Source organism: Anabrus simplex, chromosome 2, assembly GCF_040414725.1.
Source record: "Anabrus simplex isolate iqAnaSimp1 chromosome 2, ASM4041472v1, whole genome shotgun sequence".
NCBI classification, from domain to species: Eukaryota; Metazoa; Arthropoda; class Insecta; order Orthoptera; family Tettigoniidae; genus Anabrus; species Anabrus simplex.
Genome location: NC_090266.1, coordinates 1,149,604,756 through 1,149,624,046, shown reverse-complemented (window position 1 = coordinate 1,149,624,046; position 19,291 = coordinate 1,149,604,756). Strand labels below are relative to the sequence as shown.

Below are 19,291 nucleotides of genomic sequence, written 5' to 3'. Positions count from 1 at the left end.
TAAAATTAAAACAAACAACATTTGCCTTTGAAGGAGCAAATGAAGAGAACATCCTTGTAAAATACAGAACAGTGACAAAGGAAAATTATTTTTCAAAAACATTTTATTAGTAGACAAGCAGAATTATCATATACAGTATCATAGTGAAAAGTGCTGGAAGCAAAAACATTTTTATAATATCTGTTCCAATGAATAGATATAGTTTTAAAATAGGCTAAAAATAAGTAAATCCATTTCCCCCCATTTCACCACCCCATTGATTTTAATTTATTTCAATTTTTTTTTTTAATTCACAAAGATTTTAAGTAAAACAAGGTTATTATTAAGATGTTCCTAAGAAGATAAATACTTTGTAATTTCACCAATACATTGTAATACAGCTGAAGATGTTCCAAATGGAATGAAACATGTACTGTATATGATTGATTGAATGATTGATTGATTGATTTGCTTAATGCAAATATAAGTGTCAAAAAGATGGAAATTTACTGTTATTGATTCATTGTAAACACTTTACTGTCTAACCAAAGTTTATTAAATGTACACTGCTTGTTGGCCATTGTCATGAGTTTCAAGAAAGCATCCTAGAAATTAAATATAAAAGAATAAAATAAAAATTGTTGAAAGAAATTACACTAGGGCACAACAAAAATTGTAGAATTGTTATGCACTTCTTGTGACAAAACACCTAAAAAGAAATGCTACAATAGCCTGGGTTACAACAGACTAGAGCCTAAAAATATCCCTCAAATCCATCACTGGGGAAGATTTCCCTGATTTTCCACATGTTTTGTCTATTTCCCTGACTTCCCTGACCGATATGTTTTTCCCTGACTTTCAAGAATGTGGACAGTATGTGACATGTAATGAATAATGTGATATTAGAGTAATTAAAACTGATTATACTTACTTTTATACGTAGGCCTATAAGTTGTTCACTATGTATTGTCTTTTCACATTCAGAAACACTGCCTTCCATTGAAAATAGCCAGTAAAACTCAAATACATTCATAAGTTTATTAAGGAATAGTGTAGAATGTTACGTGTACAATTTATAGCTCTTTATAGCCTAGAAGTCATGTGTTCTCTGCAAAAAATTTGAGGTTATCGCATACTGGACCCCCCCCCCCCTTACTTTTTTTTTTACTGTAAAAGTGGGGAAAAAAGGGGTCTAATACAAGAGTAAATGTGGTAAATGATTTGTGATGTAGAACTTAGCCAACCCTTACTTTCACTGCTCTACTAAGTTACTGTATTTGACAGTAAACTTGTATAAGGTAAAACTTAGAATAGGTTCCCATCACTTTGTCTCAAGCAACAGTCAAACTGCCTAACAATCTACATTAGTGCGACAACTAACACAATTAAGAACAAATGTTTGAAGATAACAATCAAAGTTCTCATCCACCCATTTCCAAACCCTAAGGGAATACAAGGTTGGATATCAGCTTTCAGGAAAGCACTTAACCTTAACCATACCCACTTTGATTATCCTCTTTTGCTCCTCTCACTTCTCCCAGTAGAATTTAGATGTACATCAATCTCAAGAACAATTTTTCTAATTTCCTCCACTGATGAGGGTTGCACCAAAAGTCTTGGTCAAACGTGTGTTTTATCAACCACACTATAAGTCATTTCCTTGATCTGAACAATTCCAGCCCTTGCTTTCTTATCTGGGACAATACCAATCAACAGGCAACAAAATACAGTTCATGAACATCTAGTAGGTCATAAGAATATTCTAATTAAAATGGAGAAATTACCTGTCTGGATCAATTGTCTGCATGATATTCACCGCATTTTTATAACCATGAAGAGTTGTATCTGCCAATGCAATTATCTTCACTTCATTCATCAGCCATGCAAAAAGCCTGGTTCTGGCAGGCCCAGCCTTGCTTATCTGTTTAGAGCGCTGTACATAGATTTCAGCATTCTTCTTGTTCAAATTAGCATACAGCTCTTCAACTTTTCCAGCTGGGAGCAACAGGTGAGTTTTGAGAAGGTCAGCAACCTTGGCATTCAACATTTTTTGGCGCTTCACACTCTCCTTATACTCATCTTCCAGAAGTTCGTAATTGTCTCGGAGTCGAACTTCGAATGGATCATCACTCATTTCAAATAAGAAATCCTTCACCTAAATGATGGAAAATAATTATTTAAACAACACAGTTCAACAAAATACAACAAGCACACAAAATGTCTATTTCAATTACATTAAATACAAAAATATATCTTATTTGCTACATAAATAATCAAATTATATGGGAGTTGATCCAAAATTATAGTGGTGATTGTTGTTAGTGTTTCACGTTAGGGGCTGGGAAAGCCATTGGTCATTAGCCCTCTGTATTCGTAAGTGTAGGTAATAACCTGTGTCATAATGCAGTTTCGTAAGGTGATGATGATAAATGTTGGCATTCTAAGAGACCTAACTATTCAGATATCTCTTATTTACAGACAATAGTAGCACCATCAAATTGACAAAGAGACATACAAAAATGAACAAAAGTATAAATATTCTTCCTTCTGAGTTTGAATAGCTAACCTAGAATATTCATCTTCTACAGCTGGGCTGAGTGGCTCAGACTGTTGAGAGGCTGGCCTTCTGACCCCAACTTGGCAGGTTTGATTCTGGCTCAGTCCGGTGGTATTTGAAGGTGCTCAAATATGTCAGCCTTGTGCCGGTAGATTTACTGGCACGTAAAAGAATACCTGCGCGACTAAATTCTGGCACCTCAGCATCTCCGAAAACCATAAAATTAGTTAGTGGGACGCAGAGCCAATAACATTATTATTATTATTATTATTATTATTATTATTATTATTATTATTATTATTATTATTATTATTATTATTATTATTATTATTATTATTATTATTATTCATCCACTACATTCCGTGAATAACGCATTAGGCCAATCTATACTCTTCCAGTAGCCTGCTATCATCTCCTGAATTTTAAATTATAATGAAATAAAGTATGCCCTTTAACATCATTTTGCAATGGCAACTTGTTACATAATTGTTTGGAGTTGTCTTTTCGCCTTCTTTTCATGTTTTCAGGTAGCCAGTCCCATGGTGTAGATGAAGCATGCCTCCCTTTTACCTGAAAGTTTCAGATTCGATTCTTGGCCAGTCCAAGGATTTTCATTCTGGACAGAGGCCTGGAACATTCTTCACTCAGCCTCATGAGACCAACTGAGGAGCACCAGACCTTGATCATGAAAGCTAAGTAATATGGCTGAGGATGTCTTCACGCTAACCACGCGGCACTTCAAAATCTGCAGGCCATCTGACTGGACAGCAGTTGTCTTGACAGGCAAAGGTCCTCAGTGGGTTTTGTTTAAATTTTCGGATTGCATTATGGCAATAAATTGCATAAATCAATGGAAAATATAATTTTTTACAACAATTTTACCAGTTTTCAATATGAAATGCCATATACTGTATATGCAAATAATCTCTGCACCCTTATTTCAGGAAGGGATATTTTTAAAAAGTTGTTTGTTTATTTGTATAGTAACAGTACAACAAATTTTAAGTAGTATAATCTTTTTTTTTGCTAGGGGCTTTTACGTCGCACCGACACAGATAGGTCTTATGGCGATGATGGAATAGGAAAGGTCTGGGAGTTGGAAGGAAGCGGCCGTGGCCTTAATTAAGGTACAGCCCCAGCATTTGCCTGGTATGAAAATGGGAAACCACGGAAAAGTAGTAGTATAATCCAGTGGCATTTCAAAATATAGTGATGCCCGGTCTGCATTACCAATTTGGAAGAAAAAATATGAATTTCTCTGGCTCAAACCAATAACAAGTCTGTGGAAATTCGTAATCCTTTCTCCATAACTGGCTGGGAGACGTTGTGTAATACCAGTTTTCCTACAAAAATTAAGTTATTTTGTACAAAAAAAAAAAAAAAAAAGTTAGCCAACCATGGCTAGCCTTACAACACATACTTTCAACTTTCTTGCTACTGATGTAGCTTTCAACTAGCACATTTCACTCATGACTGCACATCCAAACTCTCCCCTTTCAGTCACATACAAAGGGCACTAGGGAAGTTTTGCAATGTGAGTGAACGCTTTAGACTTTTTCAAAATAATTTCCACCACACTCAATACACTTCTCCATACATCGAAACCAGTCACAGAACGAACTCTGCCACTTTTCTTCGGTAACATTTTCACACTCTTGATCCCATGCTGCCGAAGCTCCTCATCTGATGCAAAACGCCGCCCTTTCAGATTCATCTTCACTTCTGGGAAGAGTGCGAAGTCGCATGGGGCAAGATCAGGACTGTATGGAGTGTGATCAAGCACAGTCAACCCTGATCTGGCAAGAAAATCCATTGTTATATTAGCACGATGTGCTGGAGCATTGTCGTGATGCAAGATCCAAGTGTTGAGCAGTGACCTTGGACGGAGCTGCTCGAGAGCCTGGATGACCTGAGGCAGACAAGTCTCACTGTACCACTTTGCAGTAACTGTCCTTTGTGTTTCTAGCACAACCCGAGTCAGAATGCCCCGTTTAGTGAAGAATACTGCAATCATCCTTTTCTTCACTGACCTTGACTTTCGCACAGTCACAGGAGAACCCTCATCTTCAAACAGCCACACCTTGTTCTGGGATTTTGTTCGGACATCGTAATAATAATGCCAAGTTTCGTCACCCGTAACGATGCTATTGACGTTACGCGAAGTCCCGTTTTCAAACTGTTTAACATTTTTCGGCACCATTTCACTCGATGTGCCATTTGTTCCTCTGAAAGTGAATGGGGCACCCAAAGGGAACAAACTTTTCTAACATATAAATGGTCATATAGAACTGAATGAATAGCTGGTGCAGGGGTGTGGAGGGTCTCTTCTACCTGCCGATATGTCAACCGCATCTCTTGTTGCAACATTTTCCTCACAGCTTCAATGTTTTCCTCAGTCACTGATTCAGACGGTCGCCCAGAGCGAGGATCGTCTTCAACCCCAAAATTTCCCCTCTAGAACTCTTTGTACCAGTGGAAAATTGTCCAGTGTGGACAGTCTTTCTGCAGCACAGGAGTCATTTGCTTCAGACACTGGTCAACATTAATCCACGAGCAAAATTGTAGCGGATAATTGCACGATATTCACCATTAGACCACACTGACATTTTAACTTGCTTTCAATCCCTCTGCTTGGTAACAATTGGTGTGAAGGTCGTGCCTTGCTGTCTTCTAGACCGGTTTTCACCCCTCTTTTCATCCCTCACCATAATAGGGGTGTCCAGCCAACCATTTTTGCGTATTGCAAAACTTTCCTAGTGCCCTTTGTATTTGTATATTCTGTTTTCGATTTCTGGAAACCTCTCTTTTTGCCCACAGAATGCCTGAGGGTTACTCATCTGTTCAAGACGAGCTTTACTTTTCCTCCAATCATGCATGCAGATCTCATGCACACTGTACTTTCTTTCTGCATTGTGGTTACCAATTTGCTCTGCTTCTCTTTAACCATGAATAACCTATAACGAGAACTCACAACAGTCACCCTCAACAAGTGATACTACCTGAAACTGACATGATACACTATGATACATATGATACATGACACGCTTCTTACTTTTGGCGGGAACACAATGGGCGGAAAAGTACCAAGTTCAAGTCTTCTGCTTGTCGGGAACACTGTATCAACCTTGATACAAATAATCCCAGCACCCCAAATTTTCAATGCCAAATTTAGAAAAAAATAAATATGCAGGGATTATTCATGTGTGTACGGTAATCATGAAAGCTATTAGTACACAGAAATCTACAATCTACAGTAATTGTTAATCTCTGAATGCATGAAATTAACAATGAGGTAATACTTAGGTACTGTAATACAGATGGACAAACAAACAAAAACAAAAAAAACCCACCTCGTTTTAAGTACAGAATATAAGCACCACGTAAATACAATGACTGTGCCTTATTAACATGAGAGGGAACTCATTAAATTTTATCTACGGTAAAACTCAATGTATCAGTAGTTATACTGTTAGCCTTCCACTAAAAAGCCTGGACAGACAATAGCTTACAAGCATTTTAGAGGTACTCTATTTAACTTTTATGGTTGTTTGTATTTTTTGATGGATGCAGGATTTTTGTATCTGTTTCTTGGCACACGTTGGAGCAAAATGTAACTTCCACTAAAGTCTCAGTGGGGAGTGATAGATGTCAGTATGGAAGCTGCAAAGTATGAGTGGGGCTGAGTTATGAAATTAAGAGCACACCTCATGTGTCTGGTTGCTATGGAAGGTGTTACTCCTAGTCAGTCGTGCTGTTATAGCACTTTCTGGATCAGTGAGGAAAGCAATGACAATCTACTTTGCTTCTCAACGTGTCTATCAAGCCTCATTAATGTGCCACCATCGGTTTCTGGAGGTTTCGCTAAAACTACATAACCTTCAGTAGTGCTATCCGAGGATCTTGAAGAAGTCATGACTAAACAGACTACTTTGAGTTTCGGCATACCATGAATCTTCATCATTAATTTACTAACAAGGGTTTGCAGAATATTCCAAGTCTGATGCACAGTAAAAATTTAAAATGCAGAACTGACCACAGCATTGTTCTTCATTGCATATAGTATTGTATCTGAATTATTCCATTACAGCAATTATACACACTGTCAATTTGACACATGTCAACTGAGAAAGGGAATGAATGAAACAAATTTCATAAATTAATAAATAAATTTCTTGATGAAAAATTTTTTTGTCATCAATATATTTAACATACAGTAAATACAGTTACACCTGTACTTCTCCAAGTCTGTGAGATATCATTTATTTTGGCAAGTTGCCATCATTTTGTGAAGAATTTTTTTTTCTTTGTCAGACAAAGAAGGGCATTAACCCTTAATATTTCAGAAAAATACTCTTATAAAATACTACATATATGAAAGTAATTCCCACATCTGATTTTCCAAATTTGGTGTTGAAAAGTTAGTGTGCAGTATTATTTGCATTAAGGATGGTACAGTGCTTCTGAAATACAGAAATATGGAAGCTGTTATTTTTTTCAGCCCACTCTGTTCCCACCATAAGTGTTGCATGTATACTGTGACATTAGCATGTATCAGTTTGAATATTGTGCATTTTTAGGATAGCTGATGCAAGTTCTTGTTATAGGTTGTTCACGGCTAAAGAAAAACTCCATATTATTGAAGTCAGAGCAAACAGGTAATCACACTGTGGCAGGAAAGTATGTTGTGGACATGAGCTGTGGTATGTGATTGGAAGGAAAATAAAGCATGCATTGTACAGACAAAGAGTAAACGCCAGGAATTTTGCAGATAAAAAGCAAAGTTTCCAGAAATCAATATGAATATGCGACTGAAAGGAGCGTTTAAACATATGGTCAACAAATGAAATTAGTCTGTTGAAAGCTATAGCAAGAGAGTTAAAAATTATGAGTTGTAAGGCTAGCCATGATGGCTCATGCGTGTTTCTGAACAGTTTTCGTAGGAAAACTGGCATTGTGCAATATCTTCCAGCCTATTAATATTTTTAAAATATCACAAATGGCTACCCAAAGCCACTAGAAGTTAGTGAAATACAGCATATAATGACCTTACTAAAGGTGACAATAATTAAGATAATCACACTGTTGATGGAGAAGGAACTGATGGTGAAAGGTTGCTTTTTTATGCGACTATCGACATAACAATTATAACTCTACTGAGAGTCAACTCAAGACCTAAGCGGTCCCTTTGATGTTAGCCAGACTTCTGGTCAGTGAAGAGGCTTCTGCAGTGGTACATAGTTCTTAGGTTTGTTGATTGTTTCTGAAATCAGAAGCTTCCCTCAGTTTTGTTAGATACTGTGGTGAACTAACTTGACCAATTAAAAATTTATGCCCAGTAAAAATATGGAAATTATTTCACAAGTTGTATGTTATTTAGGTTTCTCACCAACTCTTATCTTTCAGACACAGATGGCTGTGAATAATTATTGTTCTCGGTGGTATTTGTAGCAAAATAAATAATTATTTAACATAAGCTTGTTATCTTATCTTATTGTTATCTTATTGCACTGTGTGCTTACTAAGCTTTGTTTGAGTTCATTCCATTGCTGTTTAGTTCACATAATTTTTACAATGTTGAAGATTGATCCAAGAAAACTGTTGGCAACACTGGCTGCAATAGCATGCTCAGTATTCATAATGGCTCTCAGCTGTGACCATCATCTGGGTGATGTGACGCTTGAGTCAACTGTGAAATACTTAAAGCTAATAAAAGTGGAGGGAAATTAAATAGGAAGTCTGAACAAATTGTTCAGAACATTTACAGTAGCATACGAGACGAGAATCCGCTGTGGACGTGGAAGAACTGGTGAAAAAAGCCATGCAGCTAACCAGCGTTTCTACGTACAGAGTTTATACGGCTTGCGCGGAATTTAAAGGAATTGTATGTTTTCTTGTGGTCGTTTATATACATGTTGTGAGTGTATCTGATGACACGCCTCCCTAAAGTCGCCGAAACTTTAGTTTTTGTTTTAAGAAAGTGTCTGAATTAAGCCATCAAGGTGATAAGGGAAGTGAAACAAAACGTAACTCAACCAATCTGCATGCCAGCTTTATGTGACAGAAAACGTTTGTTCGTTTGGCTGTTCATCAATAGGCCTATGTGTCAGTTCAGTTCAAACTATGCACTCGCCGTAAGTAAAAAAGGTATGGGTATAGGACCCTTAGTGTACTATAAATAATAATATTAATGTCCGACTCGTTGGCTGAATGGTCAGCGTACTGGGCTTCGGTTCAGAGGGACCTGGGTTTGATTTCTGGCCGAGTCGGAGATTTTAACCTCCATTAGTTAGTTCCAATGGTCCGGGGGCTGGGTGTTTGTGCTGTCCCCAACATCCCTGCAACTCACACGCCACAAATAACACTACCCTCCACCACAATAACACGCAGTTACCTACACATGGCAGATACCACCCACCCTCATTGAAGGGTCTGTCATACAAAGGCTGCACTGGGCTAGAAATAGCCACACAAAATTATTATTATTATTATTATTATTATTATTATTATTATTATTATTATTATTATTATTATTATTATTATTATTAACAACAGACGTAATCCTGAGAAAGTCAAACAGTTTTGGGACCTTCTTGAAGAACAGTTGGAGAAAATACCATCTAAGAACATCAAGATCTTATTAGGCGACTTTAATGCTCAGCTGGGAATAGAACCACAATTCAGATCAACAACTAGAAACTATCCTGCTCACAAAATGACTAATAGAAATGGTATAAGACTTGTCAATCTGTGTCGTACCTTAAATCTTCAGAAAATGTCAACATTCTACAAACACAAGCCAAGCAAACAAAAAACTTGGCGATCACCAGGCAATGTGTGTGGAGAGAAACAGGTTGATCATGTAGCAATATCCAGGAGAGCGATTAAGGAAATAATGAATGTTAAAGTGCAGAGAGGTGCCCAGTTTGATTCAGATCATTACCTCTCCAAGATCAAAATTAATTTCATTCCTCTCAATAAGGCCCTGAAACCAGGAAACAGAATTTATAAATACGACCTTGGAAAGTTAAAAATCAATCAAAATCTCTTAGAACAATACCACCAGCAGCTGACATTTGAATCTCATGAATGGACGAACATTGCCTCCAAGATCCAACAAGTAGCTAATACTGCAATCCTGACGCTAAGAAGAGAAAGCATAGGTGGTGGAATGAGGTCTGTGATGAAGTGCTGACCCAAAGAATAAATGCCTGGAAAAAAGTGGAACACCGAGCTTGATAGCTGCAGTCACTTAAGTGCGGCCAGTATCCAGTAATCGGGAGATAGTGGGTTCGAGCCCCACTCTCGGCAGCCCTGAAGATGGTTTTCCGTGGTTTCCCATTTTCACACCACGCAAATGCCGGGGCTGTACCTTAATTACGGCCACAGCCGCTTCTTTCCACTTCCTAGGCCTTTCCTATCTCATTGTCGCCATAAGACATATCTGTGTCAGCGCAACATAAAGCAAATAGCAAAATAAAAAGGTGGAACTCGACCTGAAGATCTGAAGATTTCGACGTGTTCCGTGAAGCTCGAAAAGAAGCAGCCAGAAATTTCCGAAGGGCCAAGCGACTATATGAGAAACAGCAGTTAGAACAGATCGATCAGGATTTCTGGAAAATCAAATCCAGAGACTTCTATCAAACATTCAAGACTAATATGAGAGGGTACCAAGCCCCCAGCCTTTGTTTTAGAGATGAAAATGGAAAGCTGGGCATGACCAACAAAGAAAACTGTACGATCTTATCTCGGTACTTTGAAAACCTTCTTAATTATGATGAACCAAAAGAAACATTCCCTGAGTGCGACCCGATTTACAAACTACTCAACTCAACCCCTCCTTGTAAAGATGAGATCAAGCAGATTATAAACAGCTTAAAGAATAATAAGGCAGCTGGTGAAGATTCGATAGTGGCAGAACTACTGAAGCTGGCAAATGATGAAACTCTAGATGTACTAGTCAAGCTTTTTGAAGTTATCTGGAGAACTGGGATGATACCAACTGAATGGCTGTCAGTACTAATCCACCCTTTGTACAAGAAAGGTGATAAAAAGAATGTTAACAACTATAGGGGCATCTCATTAGTATCTGTTCCCTATAAGATTTTCTCCAAAGCAGTTCAGAACAGAATAGAAGCTCACCTTGACGAACAGATTGGGGAATATCAGGTTGGCTTCAGAAAAAGCCGTTCGTGCCCAGAACAGATATTTAACCTGAAGAGCATCATCAGGTACAAGAGGACAGGACACAGCTACGTGGTTGTGTTTGTTGACTTTCAGAAAGCATATGACTCCATTGACCGCGAGTCATTAATGAATATTTTGGAAGAGTTTGGAGTGGATGATACGTCAAGAAATTTGATCAAACAAACTCTAACCAACACAGTGTCGAAAGTAAAATTTATGGGTGAGATCTCAGAACCGTTTACAATCAGAACGGGTGTCAGACAGGGAGATGGACTATCCCCACTCCTCTTCAACTGTGTTTTGGAAAAAGTCATCTGAGAGTGGAGGAAGTTGTTAGTCCAAGAGGAAACAAAGGAAGATCAGTTCAGACTTGGTCCTAAGCACAAAGGGGTGTACGTCGACTGCCTGGCCTTTGCGGATGATCTGGCCATTTTTGCTAACAACATAGATTCAGCAGTCAACAAGACCAATAGGCTGTCAGAAGTTGCCGAAAAGGTAGGACTCCAGATTTCTATTCCAAAGACAAAATATATGACAAACATCTGTGATGGACCTGAATGGATGATCACTAATCTTGGAAAACTCGGTCGTGTCAAGAATTTCAAATATCTTGGTGAAGTCATCCAGCAGAATGGATTAGAAGAGGAAGCAATTAATGTCAGGATGAGGAAGTTAGACCAGGCATACCAAATGACAAAGAATATCTATAACAAAAAGTCTGAGTATAGGGGCCAAGTTCCGACACTATAACACAGTTGTAAAACCTGAGGGATTATATGCGTCTGAAACTTTGACCTTAAGTAGTAAAGGTCAAGCTGACCGGCTGGAAAAAAGAGAGCGCAGGATACTAAGAAAAATCCTAGGTAATAAATGGGTTGATGGACAGTGGCGAATGAGACCAAATGAGAATTTGTACAGCAAGAGAGAACCTCTCACAGCATCAATTAAGAAGAGACGGCTACTATTTTACGGTCATCTCTTGAGGATGACTGATGATCGACTAACGAAAAGAATATGGAATTTTATTCAATCTAAGACAACAAGGCCGAGATGGTTCCAGGAATGCGAAAAAGATCTGAGGCAGATTGGTATTTCAGACCAAGAAATTCATGACAGGAACGCATTCAGAAGATTGGTGAACAACTACCAAGGTTTCCAAATGGCATCAACTTCCACAAGACGGAAAGGACATTTGTCTGAAGAGCATAAACAGGCACTCGTCGCTGGGCTCAGAAGATACTGGCAGGAAGTTAAAGCCGAAACAAGAACAAGACCTAGACACTGACATGAAGTTGGTTGTTCAATATTCCTGGTAACACTGTATTTTGCAATCGCACTCACAGGTGGATTTTCAGCTTCTTGAACTGTGAGAAACTGCCACTGACAGTCGTTGCACGGGAGCGGAATCTTGTAACGTATGTCGTCATACTTTTCGTTGTAAGTCCTCATGTGCCACGAACAAATTGCATTAGGAAATAAAAATAATCACTGCTTCTCTTGCCTCGGTATTCATCAGTAATCTGTAGGTTTTACATGATCAATAAAGGAATAAATAGGTACTGTACGTAATCAAAAAACAACGATGTGAAAAGAAGTAATTTATTTCGATGCTACACTATTTGAGAATGAAGTATTTCTCAGATGCTCGACATTAATAAACCCGTTGTGGCGGAGAAGGAGAACCGAGATGGGAAGGGAAAACATGAGACGTGCTCACACGTGGAAGGATACTTTTCCTCAGCTTTTGAGTTGACCTTCAGCATATAGGACCTCCACTTTTAAGGCATATATATGAACTACACTTACACAAGTTCTCACACCGAGTAGAGTAGGCTTTGGCTTAACAGCGGCTAGTTTTGGCTAGTCTTGCAGCTCTATATTCGGGAGGTCGAGAGGCTGGTTCCCACAGTCGGCTGTCCTGAGAATGGCTTTCTATGGTTTTCTGTGGTTTTCCATTTTCCTGCACTAAGGCAAATTCAGGGACAGATCCCTTTATAGGCCATAGCCCCACCCACCTTATTTTCTCTGCAAATCACATCACCAACACAAATCTCCCTGGACTGAGAGATGGCATAAGCAAATAAGAGGCCCTGTCCATGTACAGAATGAAAACTTTTACCCACCCCACCACAAAGTTTTTATTTACAAAATCCCACAAGCACTGGTCAGGATTTGAACTGACCTTAGTGAGAAACAAGTGATAATGTTACTCAGTAATCATGGCCGGGCTGATTGGCTCAGACAGTTGAGGCGCTGGCTTTCTGACCCCAACTTGGTATGTTCAATCCTTGTCTCAGTCCGGTGGTATTTGAAGGTGCTCAAATACATCAGCCTCGTGTCGGTAGATTTACTGGCACATAAAAGAACTCCTGTGGGACTAAATTCCTGGACCTGGGCGTATCCGAAAACCATAAACGTATAGTGGGACGTACAGCCAATATTATTACATATATAATTTGCTGGGGTCATCAAGGATCACTTTAAGTCTTGTTGCATTTGACACTGAACTTGGCCTTCATTAGAGCCCAAATTTCCCTCATTCTTTGTGAGTGAGCCCGCTTACGCTCCTCTGTCCAAGGGGCACCGTGTCTTCTCTTCGGTTGCTCGTCTCGGTTTAGCCCGTTCGTCAATATTTTCTTGCGGAAACGATCTTTGTTAAGGGCATCTTCGGCTGATATATGTAGCATTTGCAGGTCTTGTTTGGTACTTCTAAACCAGGGAATTGTGGTTTTGGGGTTTGAATAAAAAAAGTGAAAGATCTCTTTAGTTAACTTTCTTCCGTCCATTCTTTTTAGGTGACCGTAAAATCGTGCCCATCTTTTTCAGATTGTCTCGGTAATTTTCTCTATTTTAGTGTAGACTTCCACGTTGGATAATTCTGTTAGTCATGTGTAGCAAAGATATTCCTCTGTAGTTGTTGATGTTCTTCATGCTGCCTTTTTTGTGTAATGGATGGATCAAAGCTATTTTCCAATCTTCGGATAGGGTCTCCTTGCTCCAAATTTCTTCTATTTGCTTTTGCAAGATATCAAGTGATTCCTCTGGGGCATATTTCCATAGTTCTGCTACCAATGAGTCTTCCCCCGGCGCTTTGTTGTTTTTGAGATGGGCAATGTGGCGCTTGATTTCATCTCAGTTGGGTGGTCTGGAATCTGGGTACCTGAGTAAGGGTTCCTTGGTCTCAATGGGGCTTTGTGGTTTAGAGCAATTAAGTAAATTCTTGAAGTAGTCTGCCAGAATGCTACAATTTTCTTCATTTGACTTCGCCAGTGTGCTGTCCCTTTGCTCAAAGCATAGATATAGTGGTTTATAGCCAGTGAGTTTGCGTTTGAAGATTCTGTAGTACTCTCTGCTTTCATTCTTCCCAAAGTTTTGGTCTATCTTTTCAATGAGAGATTTTTCGTATTTATGTTTCTCAGTTCTGAACACCCTAGCTGCTTGGGCAGGTTGAGTTTTGTAGGTTTCTCCATCAGTTTCTGATATTATTATCATAATCATCATCATCATCATCATCATCATCATGTTAACATGCTGTTATTACTCCATGGTAGTGGTTTGTACTATATGCATTCACATCATCCCTAACCTACAAGGTGTCGGGGATATGATCAGAAAATGACAATTAATTTTATGTGCCAGCAGAAAATCCAATTATTTTGACAAGCAAGCAATCTTTCAATATCATTCTGAAGAAATGTTCTTTTTTCCTTTGTCAGATATAATAAACGATATTAAAACTTGATAACTGTGTTAGTGAATTTCTTGTAAACAGAAAAAAAGATCAAGATCCCACATTTAACAAACAAAAACTTATAAATCGCAAAATTTATTATTATTATTATTATTATTATTATTATTATTATTATTATTATTATTGCTGGCACTGCAGTGTAGGGGTAGCATGCCTGCCTCTTACCTGGATGCCCCGGGTTTCGAATCCTGGCCAGGTCAGGGAGTTTTACCTGCATCTGAGGGCTGGTTTGAGGTCCATTCAGCCTACGTGATTACAATTGAGGAGCTATCTGATGGTGAGATAGTGGCCCTCGTCCAGAAAGTCAAGAATAACAGCCGAGAGGATCTGTCGTGCTGACCACACAACACTTCGTAATCTGCAGGCCTTCAGGTTAAGCAGCAGTAGCTTGGTAGGCCATGGCCCTTCGGGGCTGTTGCGCCATGGGGGGATTATTATTATTATTATTATTATTATTATTATTATTATTATTATTATTATTATTATTATTATTATTATTATTCATCTTCAGAGAACTGAAATATGCTAAGGTATACACGACACTTTCCTTTGTAACAAGCCTGTCTATAGATAATTTCATGAGGAGCAAACTCTAAGTTAAAGGTCCCTTCTCTTAACCAAACAATCAGAGCCATCCAGTAACTATGCAAGGAACTAGAACAAGTTGAACAAAGTGTTACTGGAACTCAGAGGGTTAATATGATTTTCCAATGAATCAATGACATCCTATATTTTCAAGTAAAGTAAGACTTCAACACAAGAAAAGAACTACTGAAGTAAAGTTAAAATCAGCACTGTATTGAAATAAACAGAAAATCAAACAACATTTTGCATTGCATCATATAGTCATAATAATTTATTGATAGAATAATAATTTTCATAATTAATGTAAACTTCTAGTCACAGAATAATTAAAGTACCTTAATTAGAAGATCAGAAGGTAAAGGACCATCTTCAGTCAATGACTGTTTCTGGCGCTTATGGATCAACTTCAGCCATTTGACCAAGCTGATCAATTCATTCTGGACAGCCTCAGCAAAACTGTGCTCATATGGGAAAACCACCTTCAATGACTCAATAATGACTGCCCTGTTTGGAATCAAGCAAAGGAAAGAAATAATTAGCATATCATTCTTTGCAGTAACACTTCCACAAGAAACAAACTAGCAACAAAGGTCAAAATTTGAAAATCGTCTTCATATTATAGGATTATTTATTTTTCAAATTTTAAAATAGTCAGAAAACCATTCCATGGTTCAAATCCTGGTCACTCCATGTGAGATTTGTGCTGGACTAAGCGGAGGCGGGTCAGGTTTTTCTCCGGGTACTCCGGTTTTCCCTGTCATCTTTCATTCCAGCAACACTCTCCAGTATTATTTCATTTCATTAATCATTGCCCCAGAAGAGTGCGACAGGCCTCGGCAGCGGGCACAATTCCCATCCTCGCCACTAGAAGGGGGCTTCATTCATTCTATTCCTGACCCGGTCAAATGACTGGAAACAGGCTGTGGATTTTCATTTTCATTCAGAACACCATCCAATAATTTTAAATTAAAACCTTCCCTCTCTTTCCAGACTAATCATGTTATTATTTTATATTCTATTGTATTTCCCTTGCCCACCAATGACTATTCTGGCATATACTAGTAATTTCTTCCTACTGACACAATGCACAAGTCGTTAAGTTCTTGTAATACCACTATTTACGTCAACATTCAGAAACATCAAATTTCTGGTTTCCTTAACCAGTTTTGTACAATTCTCTGGCAAATTTTGAATTTATTTCTCCTGCTGCAAACCAGAAGAAAAAACATTTAAAAAGGAAAATATAAAACAATACATATAGTTTTTCTTAATTTTCTCCAAAGTACTCTGCCCTTTCTAACCACTGGTTTAAGAGAATTCTTTTAGGATTTCAATTAATACTTCCCAGGGACATTTTTTTCCTTGTCTGGTTATTTTATAGTGGTTTTTAGACCTGGAAATCCTTAGTAATTAAACAGTTGGCACTATTAAAATCAGAACTAAGCGTTTCATCATATGGTTAGGCAAACCAATATTTTGCAATGTAATGTCTAAGTTGAGGTACACCTTTGTTTGCCTAACCATAAAATGAGAGTAGGTAGTGCTGAAAACCATACTTAACAGCTAACCTAACACAATGAACTATAACTTCAATGCACTGGTCCCACCATTTCTTCCACAGCTGGAATATGGCCTGAAAGTTATTTTGCATCAGTGAGTCCAGAATATTTTACAATTCATGTAGATCTTGGCAATAGTGTAAAAGCAGTGACCTTTCAGGTACATCTTCAGGAACAGGAGCTAAATTTGGCGAACAAGGTGAGTGTGGAGTGATAACGTTGCGTTTGGTAAGAAAATCATGAAGGAGTGCTAGGTGACAATGTGCATTGTAGTCGTTGAGAATCCAATTCTTAGCATGGTTGCTTTTGCAGAACGTTCTCCCTCAAATACTGCAGAATGTCACAGTAAAATGTTCTGCTGATGGTCTGACCTTGGAAGATCAAATCGCGATGAAAAATGATATTGATCGGGAACCGTATCATATTTTGATAGTCATGTATTGGATTAGGTAGTTTGGCAATTACTTCATCTGAAACAATGAAGGTCTCTTCTTCTTTTGTAGCCTCAAATTTTCTAGTAGAAACCACTCGCATATAAAACTGAACTTTGTAGCCATCACCATACATTTTAACAACTTGAGTAACAAAATTGTGGTTACCAGTGGAAGTTTTTCCTTCTGCTTTGGCTACAACTGTTTCAATGTCTTCATTACTATTATGTACGCCTAAATCAGAATCAACATCAGAGGACTCAACATACTGGACATGATCAGATTCTTCAGAGTTGCTACTGCTCTCCATTATTCGGCGTTTTTCAGAAGACTTCAGTTCAGTCTGTTTCCGCTTCTTTGCTGCTTTTACTATTGCTGCTTCTTCCAATTGTTGTTTCACTGGTATACTAGTAAGGACAGTTGATTTTCCTTTCTTTCGACCTCTAGAAGATTTTCTTTGGCCCAACCTTAGAATATGGCCAGATTTGCTCAGAAGATTTAATTTTTGTTTGTTGATTCTTCATGTTGCCATCTGTACATGTGCTAAGTCCTTCTCTTGGAGTCATCTTCTGCAGACTGCTGAATAGGTAGATCTTCTGACTGTGGCCCAGGATCCCCCATGTTGTCATCTGTAGATGTGCTCGGCCCTTCTGGAGAGTCATCTTCTGCAGACTGTTGAATTTTGGGGTTAACTGGACCGGTCAACCTAACCCCAAGCTTTAATGGTCCAGTTAACCTCACATTTTCTCTATGAATATTCACAAAAATGGTGGGAAAATGGCTTCCTGTGCATCTTTGATTTCATGAAGTTTCATAAAGGAATTATTTTCCAGCTCTACTGTAGAATATGACTGGTTTTGGGTCATACGTAAACTATTCCTAGGCATTTTCTAAAGGAAAGACAGGAAAATAAATTGTAATAAAAGGTGTATTTGTCTTAAAAGTGTAAAGTTCATTAAATACTGTTACATAAGATGCCACAAAATCTTGATCAGTAAAAATATTTGGGTTGAAAGGTTCAATACCACTAATTTTAATTCCCTTCAGAATTTTAGATGGAGTGAACACCAAAGGATAAGCTTACACCTACAAGGTCTGTGATGTCATATATGGTAATTCTCAGTGCATTAGCGGCTGTTCCAGTGAAGTTACACATGAAATCAGAGCATGCACTGTTGTACTTAGCCTTTAGAGGCCCAAATACGGTCAAGTCCATAGGCTGCATTTTATGACTGCAGTGTGCTGGAAAGGTCAGCAAAACTATTCCATTACCTTTGGCAAAATTCAGAGCGTTGATATTGCAATGCGATTCATAGTTGTCCAGAATGATCTATTTTGGTTGGTCATTGCTAGGTCGTTCATGCTTTAAAAAATGTTTCAATACAGGCAGAAACTATTCACTTGCCATCCATCCACTTGGGCTGGCTCCTCCATCACTTCCAGATGGGTGGGGCACCTTTGAGCATGTGGTCACAGAAATTCTTCTTAGGAAAAATAAAGAAAGTGGGACTACATTTCCAGTGACTCCTACAATTGCTGTAACAGTCACTGAAACTCCTCATTCTGTTGTAGTCATTTAACCTAATCGTTTTTTCCCCATTTCAGTCAGTATTCTTGAAGGTCTGTGCACTGATGTTACTGCTGTCTCGTCGAGTTTATAGGAGTCTTGAGGATCAAATTTAAATTTTGTCTTTGTATCTTGCAAATTGTTATAGAATACAGAGACATTAGTTTTGTTGAAATTTACAGCTCTGTGTAAAGGTGTATCCTATGGAGTTCGGAAGGTAAGATTATGCCACTTACGAAACTCGATAAGTCAATCTTCTCCGGCCATTTTCATTTTCTCCCAATTTGGCCCAATTGTTTTATTGTTTGCTACTGTAAACTCATAAGCAAGACATTTTGCTGAAGTCTTTGTCAATCCATAATGAATGCTTGAGGATGTTTGAATACAGTCTACTAGCAGAAGTTCTTCATTCCTGGTAAAAACTAGTAAAAGTTCATTCTGGGGCCGGAAGTACACTTTTGTACCATCTTCTGCAGGTCTGTATTTCCTGACATAGCATTTCAATGTGCTACAAAGAATACCTGTTAGTTTTCCCACCTGACGGTCAGACAACCTTCCATTTGCTACAGATTTCACAGCATTTTCCAGCTATACTGTAGAATATGACCAGTTTTGGGTCATACGTAAATGATTCCTAGGTATCTTCTGAAAGGACAGGAAGATAAATTGTAATAAAAG

The 19,291-nt window shown here is 38.3% G+C and overlaps 1 protein-coding gene across 1 annotated transcript in view; it reads right to left on the bottom strand.

The window, feature by feature from the left end:
- hob (hobbit) overlaps nucleotides 1-19,291 on the bottom strand; it is a 460,559-nt gene that overhangs the window by 257,724 nt on the left and 183,544 nt on the right. The window contains exons 16-17 of the mRNA XM_067142110.2: nucleotides 15,392-15,560; nucleotides 1,764-2,134 (exon numbers count right to left, since the gene is read on the bottom strand). Of these exons, the coding sequence (XP_066998211.2) occupies nucleotides 1,764-2,134; nucleotides 15,392-15,560 (540 nt within the window). The remainder of the gene's footprint in view (nucleotides 1-1,763; nucleotides 2,135-15,391; nucleotides 15,561-19,291) is intronic.